Source organism: Galeopterus variegatus, unplaced genomic scaffold (genome assembly GCF_000696425.1).
Source record: "Galeopterus variegatus unplaced genomic scaffold, G_variegatus-3.0.2 Scaffold527, whole genome shotgun sequence".
NCBI lineage: Eukaryota > Metazoa > Chordata > Mammalia > Dermoptera > Cynocephalidae > Galeopterus > Galeopterus variegatus.
This window is the reverse complement of record NW_007726638.1, coordinates 141,055-152,996: the sequence shown is the minus strand read 5'-3', so window position 1 is coordinate 152,996 and position 11,942 is coordinate 141,055. Positions and strand designations below refer to the sequence as shown.

Genomic DNA, 11,942 nt, shown 5'->3' with positions numbered 1-11,942 from the left:
AGGCTCCTCTCCCAACAGAACCACCCAAAGGGAAATCTCCAGAACATCTTGTACCCAACGGGACAATCCCAGAGCCTCCTCTCCCAACAGAACCACCCAAAGGGAAATCTCCAGAACATCTTGTGCCCAACGGGACGATCCCAGAGGCTCCTCTCCCAACAGAACCACCCTGCGGGACAAACCCAGAACTTCTTGTGCCCAACAGAACACCCCCAGAACCTCTTCTACCCAACGAGACAACTCTAAAGCCTCTTGTACGAAGTGGGATAACCTCAGGACTAATTATACCCAACGGGACAACCCACACTCCTCTTCTTTTCAACCCAACAACCCCGGAACCTCCTCCCCTCAATGCTGCACCCAAAAGGACAATCCTGGGCCATCATCTCCCCACCGCTCCACTCAACGGAACAATCCCAGGAATCTCTCTCCCCATCGTACGAACAAAGACATCCCCTGGGCCTCCTTTCCCCTCCGGCCAACTCAGAGCGATGGCCGCCGAACCTCCTCACCATCTCGCTCCAAGAAAAGTGAGGTTCCCTGGGTTTCCATTGCCCTCCGGCCAACCCAAGGTGACAGGTCTCAGACCTCATCTCCTACTAGACCAGCCCACTCCTCTTCTGGTCCCACCCAGCATAGCTTGCCATCCCGGGCCACCTCTTCTCCCCATAACCTGGGCCACCCCAGTGCCTCCCAGACATCCTCGCCTCTGTACCCTGCTCCCCGGGGTGCTCCCCAGACCCCTGCTGAGCCCTCCCAGCCTCCCTGTGCTGTGTGTATTGGGCACCGGGATGCCCCTCGAGCCTCTTCGCCTCCTCGCTATTTGCAGCACGACCCCTTCCCCTTCTTCCCAGACCACACTGCATCCGAGAGTGAATCACCCCACCATGACCCCCCCTACATACCACCTGCCGTGTGCATTGGACACCGGGATGCCCCCCGGGCATCCTCGCCCCCCCGCCACAGCCAGCTCGACCCCTTCCCTTTCCTCCCAGACCCATCAGATCCCCAAGAATCAGAGAATCAGTCCCCCCAGCATGACTCTCCCCAGTTCCCCCCACCCGTGTGTATCGGGTACCGTGATGCACCCCGGGCCTCCTCCCCACCGCGCCAGGCACCAGAGCCCTTCCTCTTATTCCAGGATCTTCCTAGGGCCAGCACCGAGAGCCTTGTCCCTTCCATGGACTCTCTGCACGAGCCCCCCCACATCCCTACCCCTGTGTGCATTGGGCACCGGGATGCACCCTCCTTCTCATCCCCACCACGCCAAGCCCCTGAACCCTCCCTCTTCTTCCAGGACCCCCCTGGGACTAGTATGGAGAGCCTGGCTCCCTCCACTGACTCTCTGCATGGCTCCCCAGTGCTGCCCCCCCAAGTGTGCATTGGGCACCGGGATGCACCTCGAGCCTCCTCCCCACCCCGCCACCCACCCAGTGACCTAGCGCTCCTGGCACCCTCACCAACGCCAGGCAGCTCAGGGGGCTCCCGGGGTTCAGCGCCCGCTGGGGAGACCAGGCACAACTTGGAGAGGGAGGAATACACCATGCTGGCCGACCTGCCCCCACCCAGGAGGCTGGCCCAGCAGGAGGCTGGCAACAGCAGCCGCACCCGCAGCCCTGGCCGCGCAGAGGTGGAGCGCCTTTTCGGGCAGGAGCGCAGGTGAGCCTGGGGCAGGGTAAGCCGGGTGGGCCAGGGAGTTTCAGCAGCAAGGCAGGTGGAATGTTCTCAGGGTTATGCTGCCAGAAGAAAGGGTTCAAATTCCCCTGCCCTGCCATTTACTGGGTGCATGACCTTGAGCAAGTCACTTCTTCTCTGTTTCTGCTTATTAGGAGTTTTTTTGAGGTGTGAGTGATACTGTGCATAGCCTAGATGTTAAGAGCAAAGACGGAGTCAGGGGAGCTCGCCAGTTAGCTCAGTTGGTTACCAAGCAGCCTTATAATACCAAGGTCACGGGTTGAGGTCCCCATACCGGCCAGGCACCAGAGAAAAAAGACGGAGTCTGGCAGCATGGCTGGTTTCAAATACTGGGTAAAAGCCACTTCCCAACCTGTGTGATTTGGTAAAGTAACTTAACCTACTGGAGCCTCAGTTTCCTCATCTGTAAAATGAGGGAGGATTTGTTTTTTTCCTCCTTGCATAAGGGAGAAGAAAGTGCCCATGGTTCTTTTCTGACTTAACAAAGAAAACTCGCAGGTCACTATGCATTTCAGAAAACAGAGATGTCAATTTAAAATGTATGGCCAGAGCCACATATTTTAAACAAGAGAACTCACAGAATTATAGGCTTTTTAGAGGTTAAACGTTATTTTCCTGGGACATGACAACACACCTGGAGTCCAGGTGTCGTTCAAGTCTCCTTGGTCAGTAGTACCAAACCACTGGGAGGGGAAACATTTCCTTCCCATCTGGCTGAGATTTCTTTCCCCAGCAGTCTCAGCCCTGGAGTTTTCAAGGATCAGAGCTGGAATTCCATTAGTTAGGGTCAAGAGAACCAAAAAAAGAAAAAAAAAATTAGGTGTGGAAGTTTCAAAACTTTCAGTGTATAATTCAATGAATATTAGTACATTTATCAAGTTGTATAACCATCACCACAATCTAATTTTAGAACATGTCCATCACCCTAAAGGGGCGTGTAATGCTTTGTTTCGTGTCTAACATTCCTCTTCTTGCTGCCCTTTAGGCAACATTTCACTTAGATTCAAATCTGCAGGAGAAACCTTATCTCTTGTTCTTTAAATTTCCTTTTCCAGTAAGCTTGATCCATTTAATATCCAGGTGACAATCTTTATGGTCTCCAGCATTAGTGTAATTCTTCCTTTGGCCTTTTTCTTTTTTCTTAGCATGTTCATTGTTACAAATCAGACTTATTCTTTATGCCCTGTATCCAATCTCTCCCTTCCTCCTTTCTCCCTTCCCCTTCCCCCTTCTTTGGCCTTTTCTTAAAAAGGAAATACATTCTTTTTTTTTAGAGCAGTTTTAGATTTATAACAAAATTGAGCAGAAAGTACAGAGTTCCCATATACCCCTGTCCCCAAACATGCTCAGCCTCCCCTGCTATCAACATCTGGCACCAGAGTGGTCCATTTATTACACTGGTAAGTGGTCCATGAACCTACACTGATAAGTCACCCAAAGTCCATAGTTTATATTAGAGTTCATTCTTGGTGTTTACACATTCTATGAGTTTGGATGAATGTGTAATGACAAGTATCTACCATATGGAGTAGTTTCACTGCCCTAAAAATCCTACATCTTTGACCTTCTTATGATTACTATTTTTGGTTTGATGTCAATTTGCATATCTTTGTCTTATCTGATAACTCAGCAGGGACACTAAGGTCTTTTTTTCCCCCTGCCCTTGGTTAAATTTATTATTTTTATTTATTTATTTATTTTTATTGGTTATGAATATTCATGGAGTACAAAGCAAATTGTCACCACTGGTGCCTAAGATGTGATGGCCAGATCCATACTGGCAGCATGCCCGTTACCACAAATTGTGATTATACCCTGAGGGACACTAAGGTGTTTAAACCAAAGTTAATTCCCTCTCCCCCATAACTTTTACAGAGATAAAGTGTTGATAACAGAAATCAGAAATATATTTACGGGCCGACCCCATGGCTCACTCGGGAGAATGCGGCGCTGGGAGCGCAGCGGCACTTCCGCCGCAGGTTCGGATCCTATATAGGGATGACCGGTGCGCTCACTGGTTGAGCGCGGTGCAGGCGACACCAAGCCAACGGTTGCGATTCCATTACTGGCCACAAAAACAAACAAAAAAAAAAAAGAAGAAGAAGAAGAAATATGTTTACACTTACATTAACCATTTAATTGTTCTTACACAATTACTTCTATACATTTGGTTCTGTTCTCTTTGAAGTAGATTATTTACCTTTCAGTCAAGGTTTTATAACACTACTGAGTAATTAAATTTTTTCCTTATATATGGAACTTTTTCCAAATAGAAAACCATTTATGCTCTGAAGATGGTTTTTAAAAAATTATTTAAGGGGCAAACTGGAATTTACAGGTGGGCGGCTATAGAGTTGCACTTTCCCCCCTTTTATACATCCAATATGTAATTTTTTTTTTTTTTAAAGATGACTGGTAAGGGGATCTTAACCCTTGACCTGGTGTTGTCAGCACCACGCTCTCCCAAGTGAGCTAACCTGCCATCTCTATATGGGATCTGAACCTGTGGCCTCGGTATTATCAGCACCACACTCTCCCGAGTGAGCCACGGGCCGGCCCTCAACATGTACCTTATTGAGCATCTACTCTGTCCAAGCATTGTTTTGAGCCTGGAATTTTTTTTCTTAAGGGGCTATCACATCAAAGCATTAAGGGTTTTGGCTTGATATCTCAATTTTTTTTTTCCTTAGATGCCTTTGGAATCTCTTATCTTAGAATCATATAAGCATTCCATGGTCTCTTGAATTCAAAACAGAGCCTTCATTGGATGTGCTAGACTTCACGGCTTTGGTCCTTTAATACTCTCTGGAGGTCGAAGAACCCATCTAAGCTTCCAAAGGAAGTGTGTTTCCTTTGTCGTCCTTGGTGCAGACACACCAACCCTCAGGAACAGGTGGTACAAGGAAATGCTGTTGCTTCAGCATCAGAAAAGCTGGGTCTCCCTTGGGGTCTCAGAATCTTCTCGAGTCCCTCACTCCAATCTCTCAATTCCACATGGGGGGAAAAGGAAGGAGAATTCTCAGAAGGAATGCTCATGGAGCAATCTGGAGTTTGTATGGAGGATGCATCCATTCAAAAGAGAACACACATTTTTCCTGCCTCCCTGAACTGGCTATATTCCACCGTTATCCTTCCCATTAGTGAGGAACATCCCACCTAGTCACATTTGGGGCCTTTGCTTCACTGAGGCTCCTGGACCCCAGTTCTGGGGAAAACTCACTCCAAGGTCTCAGCTCTCAAAGAGCAAGGAAACTCACTTGCATCAAATTAGATTAAAAATTGAACCTGATCAGAGAGCCCTCAAGCTCAGAAACACTCCAGGGAACTTTGGTTCCTCTCTGAGTCAGCTGTAAGAACTGCTAAATGTCAAATTACTGTATGGGTCAGATTCTAACGACATTGGCAAAAGCCATAAGACAACAACAAACCCCAACCCCATACTTTTGTATTCTCCAAAGCCTCTGCAGCATTCCAGCATGGTTCATTAGCTGCAGGCAGACCGCAGACAGCAGTAGCCCCGGAGCCCTGTACAGAGCCTGGTCTCACCTCCCATTTTGTTGGCTCATGCAGGGCCCGCCACAGGGTCTTTTTCAGGTTTCTCCTCTGGTTTGATGCAGCCACCAGAAATACGGCTCCCTTTGTCAATATAGATCAAGTCAGACTCTCAAACCCCATTGAAGAAATATTTATGGGCCCTGTACAGAGCCTGGTCTCACCTCCCATTTTGTTGGCTCATGCAGGGCCCGCCACAGGGTCTTTTTCAGGCTTCTCCTCTGGTTTGATGCAGCCACCAGAAATATGGCTCCCTTTGTCAATATAGATCAAGTCAGACTCTCAAACCCCATTGAAGAAATATTTATGGAGTGGTTGAGTCTTGTTTTGACCCCTTCTATATGGGAAGGGAGAGATGTGCCCAGATTCTGTTTGGTGTTCCTGCCTTTCAACACAGATATCATGTTGAATATTAATAACAGTGGCTACTAATTACTAAGCAAGACAACTAACTGGAACTAGAGACTTTTTGCATAGGTTAGAGGTTGTCTTCATTGGATGCGGCAACAATACTTGAAGTCTGGGTGTCTTAGAAATGACATTTGCCTGGACAGTTTATGTTGGCCTTTCTGGGGTTGTCAGGGAAAACGTTTCTTCCTTCTGATCTTTTTTCAATTTTATATTTATTTTTGTGGGGGATAGTGTGTTGTTTCAATACATGCAAATACTGCACAATGAATCACTTAGGGTAGATAGCATAGCTTTGTACCCTTTAGTCAACCCCTTGTTTTCCCCTCCACCCTCCTCCCCTCCCTCTTCCTTCCGCTCTTGCTAAGAGCTCTTTGCCAATAGCTAGGATGGCCTGGAGTTTTCAAGCCTGAATCCTGTTAGTTAGCCCTGAGGTGGCAGGGAAGGAGGCCTGAGAAATCCCAAATTTACAATATGGACAGGAAAAGGGTGGAAAGAATGGAATATGGGGGCGCATAACATTCTGCCTCTCTTGTCCCCACTGCGTGGGTTGTGTGAGAGAATGAGATCATGCAAGCAAGTGCTTGGCACCTGGAACACAGAAGTGCTCAATAAATGTTTGCCATTATGATTATGTGTGCACAGTGCTTGGTACACAGTAGGTGCTCAATAAATCTTACTTCCCACAAGGACCAGTTTAACCTCTGTCTGCGGGTGACTGGTGGGGCAGGTCAGTAGCAGGAAGTATGGAATGAGACAGGAGGCAGCCATGGTCAAGGCCTGGCCCTCTCCCCATCCCATCACCTGGACTCAGCCCTTTTTCTCTTTTCTTCTTCACAACAGCCCGATGAGGCAGAATAGTGTCATGTCAACCATCCCCATTTTTCAGAAGGGGAAACTGAGGCCCTGAGAGAGTCATCCTTCACTTAGGGCAAGAAGTTTGCATTCAGTCCCTGGATCTCCCACGTCTCCTCCCACTGAGGGTGGGAGTAGAGGGCTAGGGTGCTGGGAAGGGGACGGTACAGAGGCCCTCAGGGGAGCGGCTGCATTTGCTCATAGGAAGTCCGAGGCACCGGGGGTCTTCCAGGCCCAGGATGAGGGACGGTCAAAGCGGCCCAGCCAAGATCAGAGCCAACTTCTCCGAAGGCAGTCCAGCCCTGCCCCCAGCAGGCAGGTGAGCACTGTCAGCCGCCTAGGGCCCTGGCATCCCCAAGGGGCAGCCACTGCTTCTCCCTTCCTACTAGATGCCAGGCAGGGGTCCTGGACAGGGAGGTCAGAGCCCCAATCATGGGTATCCAGCTTTCCCCTCTCCCCAAGGACCAGCAGCTCTTTGCAAAATGCAAAAGACCCCAAGTGAGTCCTTTGCAGATAGCGCCTCCATGCTGCCCCTTCCTTCACGAGGCCCCTGCTATCTTGAGAAGATTTGGGGGGAAACCTTGGATGCATCAGTCTGGCTCTAAGGGCTCTTCCAGGGTGGGGATTTGTATAGATAAACTATCAGAGGGCAAGCCCCACCCAGTGGAATGGGCTATTGGTGGTGGAAATTCTGGCACTTGATAGCCCAGGTTGGAATCAGTATCTTGCGGGGAGGGGAAGCCAGGGAACTGAGCAGCTGATTGCAGAGCTCTTTCTAGAACTGAGGAAAGTGAGTGAGAGGAAGAGCTGACCCCCCCAGAAAGGGAATTCGGAGGCCCCATATGTACTTTTTGAGCCAGGCTGTCGTGAGGACACAGCCTTGCCTCTCCCAGGGCCTGGTTATGACAGACAGGTCACCCAGCTGGGGTCCCAGAGCCTCACCTACCCCTTCACCTCATCCTCAGGTGACCAAGCCCCCTGCTGAGCAGGCAGAACCCGCCCGGCGGAGCCGAGCAGAGCCCCCTCATCCCAGGAGTCCTGAGAGGCGAGCTGAGGGGGACCAGTGGCATAAGGGGTCCTCACTACCCTCCAGGACATCAGCCAAGACACCTGAGAGGAAGCCACGGAGAGACAGACCTCTGGAGAGTGGCCAAACGGGTCCAAGAGAGCCTCTGGCGGGGTGGCAGAGTCAGGGTCTGGGGGAGCCGCGAGGGTCCCAGGGTCCCCACAAACACCTGGAGAGGAGCTGGAGCATCCAGGAGGAGGGTCTGAGCCCTGGGCACTCTCAAGGACCTGGGGAGCCCAGCGTGGGGGCTGCCAGTGCCCTGGAGGGAACATGGGAGGGCCCTCCCAGGGAGTACAGGGTGGGCTGGGGGCAGTCAGAGGCCTGGGAGGAGCCCCTGGAGAAGCCAGCCCAGAGCGGCTGGAGCAGTCTGCCAGAGCTGTCCTGTCCCCATCAGCCCATGAAGCCCCCAGAGAACTCCTGGGTAGGCCCCACAGCACTCTTGCAGTCCTGGCCACCTGACACACCCACTGCCATGAGCTGGGGGGCTGAGGGAGTGTGCCCACACCCACATGGCCCTGAGAGGAGATTCGAACTTGACTGGAGGGAATTGTTGGGCCTTCTCTGGGCACCAGGAGAGGGGGCCTGGGCCCAGCTCCCAAGGCTGGACTGGGAAGGCCTCCTAGAGCTCCTGCAGGCCCGGCTGCCCCACAAGGACCCAGCCAAGGCTTCAGGGCCAGAGCTGGGTTCACTGGACACAAAGGGTGCTCTGGAGCCAAAGCAACACAGCCATCCTGAAGGCTGGGCCGAGGTCACCCTGGCCAATGGACACAGTCCTGGGCAAAGACCCCAGAGCCCAGCCCAGCCACCCAGCCCTGCCTGCACCTCTACCCAGTGGCCAAAGACCAAAGTGACAAGCGGACCAGAGACCTCAACTATGGCTGGTCTGCAGCAGATGGGCCAGCCAGAGAGCAGGAGCCCTGCAGAGGGCCCTGGTTCATCAGAGCTGGAGGTAAGTCAGTCCCACCTCTGAGGGTAGCCAGAGAGTCAGCCCACTCCAGACAAATCTCCTTAGAGGACTTCCCTTTGGAGTCACCTCAGCGGCTGAACACCCTAAAAGGCTCAGACCTAATCCTCCCTGCTGACCAAAGCCCATCCCCACCTCCAAACTGGACAGCAATAATAATGACCGACACTTTTTCAAGCGTTTACAATGTTCCAGGCCTTGGTCTGAACGCTTTATGTGTACTTTCCCCATTTAGTTCCACAGCAACCTGATGAGAAAGGCACTATTTATTTACAGATGAGGATACTGGGGCATGGAGTTAAGCCACTTGCCCGAGATCACACAGCTGGCAGGGCTGGGCAGGTGGGACACCAGTCTGCTCAGTACAGATCACCCTGAGGCCTCAAGCAAGATGCTTTGGCTAGGGTCTCCCATCCTGGCCCCACACCACCTGGTTTATGTTCTGTCTGGTGACTTGTACCTGACCCTGCGTGGACAGCAGCCAATGTGTCGTGTCCCCTCACCCCGCTGTATTCCAAGTTCTTGAGTCCAGGACAGCCTTGCTTACCCCACCCTGGCCCCTACAGCTGTTCACAGACATAGAGAAGAGGTTGCATACTCATTGGGTAGAGTTGGCTGCCAAGACAGGCTGCTTAAATAAGGGCCATGTGCAAAGTAGGCCCAAAGTGGGCACACAGTGGGCGCTCACCAAGTCCCTTCCCCAGCTTCAGTGGTACTTGGTGCTACCTTGAAGCCCAGAGTATTTATCTGAGGATGGTGGGTGGAGAGGATCCTGGAGGCCAGAGCCCTGCAACCTAGCTTCAGTTCATCAGGAACACAGTGGTTTTGGGCACCCAACCTCTCTTGGCCTCAGTCTCCCTCTATAAAACCTCCTCCTTGCAGGCACCATCGGGGTGATATGGAGGCTTGTGCCTCCAAGCCCACCTCATGTCCCTGGTGACCAACATGGCTACCTCCATGGATGATGAGTGCTTCCAGGCAGAGGGCTTACCGTGTGCCGGGTCCCGGGCGTGGTGCTTCACACGCTTTGCCGTCCGTGCCTCAGGTGGACACGAGGCAGCTGCTACTATCCCCATTTTATGGATGAGGAAGCTGAGGCTGACTTCTTAGGCATTTACTGAGGGTCGCACATGCATAAGTTGTGAGAAATGACATCAAAGCATTTACTCCAAAGCCTGTGCTTTTAACTACCACATTGTGAAGCCCTGCACCCATGGCAGGACCACGGAACCCCCTCCCCTGCATTTTTCCCTGTGGCTTTTATCAATTGACCCCTAGTCAATTCAATGCACGGACACCAGAGATGCAGGGAAGAGCCAGCCTGGCTGTGCCCTCAAGTTGCTGTCAGGCTTGTTGGGGAGACAGACCGCGGGAGGCTCTGGGAGGACAAGATGCTGTGTCCAGTGGATGCAGGGTGCTGCAGGCTGGCCTGGCCAAAAGTAAGGTGAGAGGTCGGAAAGGCTCTTCAGCTGGAGTTAGTCCATGATGTGGCTCAGGGTTCCCTGGGGGGCCAGGAGACAGTGATTAGGGAGAGTGGGAGCACCAGGTGCTTAAGGGCAGTTCACAGATGACAAAGCAGAGGCATTCACCAGGTCCTGCCGGGGCTCCAGCTGCTCAACTCCGGGGAGGTCCTTGGCATGGCATTGAAGGCCTCCTGCCCTTCCTTCCATCCCAGATTTGCCTCTAGTGCTGAGCTGGCCACAGGGCTGTGTGTGCATACTTCCCTGCCTTTGCACATGCTGTTCCCATTGCCTAGGATTCTCTTCCCTTCCTTTTTCACCCACCAAACGCCTGCTCATTGTTCAAGTCTTAGGGCAGGTGCCCTGTCCTGAGAAGCCTTCCCTGAATACTTGCCCCACCCCCAGGCTGGCGATGCTGTCCCGCTGGGCTTGGTGGTTTTGCTTCCCTCCATCTGTCACACCGGGTTGTCATTTCCCCATAAGAAACATGAGCTCTATGGGGGCAGGAGCTGTGCCTATGTTATCTCTGTAGCCCCGGCCCCTGGCCTCACATAAAGGAGGGCTCAGCTCAGTGCACGGTTGATCAGTGGATACACGGGTGTTTGAGTGAATGCAAGAAACAGATGGAGGACAATGGGTCAGTGGGTAAGTGATGGATGAATGATGGACGATGGAGGTGTGAATGGAGACAGACAGGTGATATATATTGGACAAATGATAAAAAGAAACATATTGGATGGATAGAAGGGTGATTTTTTTTTTTTTTTTTTTTTGGTGGCTGGCCACTGTGGGGGTCTGAATCCTTGACCTTGGTGTTATAACACTGTGCTCTAACCAACAGAGCCAACCGGCCAGCCAGATAGATGGTGATGAATGAATGGTGGACAGATGCTGAGTGTTGGATAGATGGATGTTGCTTAGATGATGGTGATGAACGGATGGATGCTTGGATGAATAAATGTTGGGTGATGGATGGTGAATGGATGTTGGAAGGAAGGGTAGATGAATATATGTTGGATGGATGGACAGATTATGAATAAACAGAGGATGGATATATGAATGGGTGATAGATGAGATGGTGGGTAAAGTAGGGTGGACACTGGATGGTTGGATGGATACATTGGTCTATTAATGCTAGATGCTACATGGATGTTGGATGGATGGAAGACAAATGGATAGATGAGAAGGTGGATAAATTGATGGACCTGGGGAATAACCTGGGCTAAGCTGTGTTCTTTCTTATCTCCAGTTCCAACCAGAGGAGCCTGAGGAGTCAGAACCAAGCAGAGGCCAAGACTCACTAACTGACCAGAAGCAGGCAGACTCGGTAGTTGGGTCATGGGCATGGGCACATAGGGAGGGAAGTCGGGTTGGAGGTGGGCTGAGTTCCCCAGAAGAGCTCTGGGGTTATCCAGACCAAGGTTGGCCCTGCCACGGGGTCATCTCTATGTATGGCAGGGCCTTGAGAAGAGAGGCCCTGGAGAAGCTGGTCAGCAGACCCACCTTCTGGCATGGAGACATGGGTGGATGAATGATCCTGGGGTCAGAAGCCCAGGGCTCTGCTTCTCACTTGCTGGGCTGCCCTGAAAAGGTCACTACGTTTCCCTGAGCAAATGTCGGTGGTTTGGCCCTGATGGTCTCTGAGGGGAAGGTCTTTCTGGTTCTGGAGGGCTGGGCCAGGCTGAGAGAAAGGGTAGTGCTTCCAGGAGCTGGAGTCAGAGAAGTTTTGAAGAGGCTGAGAAGGTGCCCACAGTCAGCTGGGTCTGGAGAGTCTCCAGGGTCCTGGAGGCGGGAGAGGCGTGTGCAGGGGACAGGGCCCATGGGGCTGAGGCCTGGCTGGAGCTGGAGCACAGCTCTGCCCCGACCCTCCCCGCGCCCGCAAACACACTGTTCTCATCACCCGCAGCCTCCAGAGAGATGAGGCCACAGCTGAGGGCCAGGC

At 51.9% G+C, this 11,942-nt stretch overlaps 1 protein-coding gene across 1 annotated transcript in view; it reads left to right on the top strand.

Annotated features, from left to right (window-relative positions):
* The window catches only part of TRIOBP (TRIO and F-actin binding protein), a 74,034-nt gene that overhangs the window by 30,434 nt on the left and 31,658 nt on the right, over nt 1–11,942 (top strand). The window contains exons 7-10 of the mRNA XM_008569757.1: nt 3–1,659; nt 6,715–6,829; nt 7,476–8,525; nt 11,250–11,327. Of these exons, the coding sequence (XP_008567979.1) occupies nt 3–1,659; nt 6,715–6,829; nt 7,476–8,525; nt 11,250–11,327 (2,900 nt within the window). The remainder of the gene's footprint in view (nt 1–2; nt 1,660–6,714; nt 6,830–7,475; nt 8,526–11,249; nt 11,328–11,942) is intronic.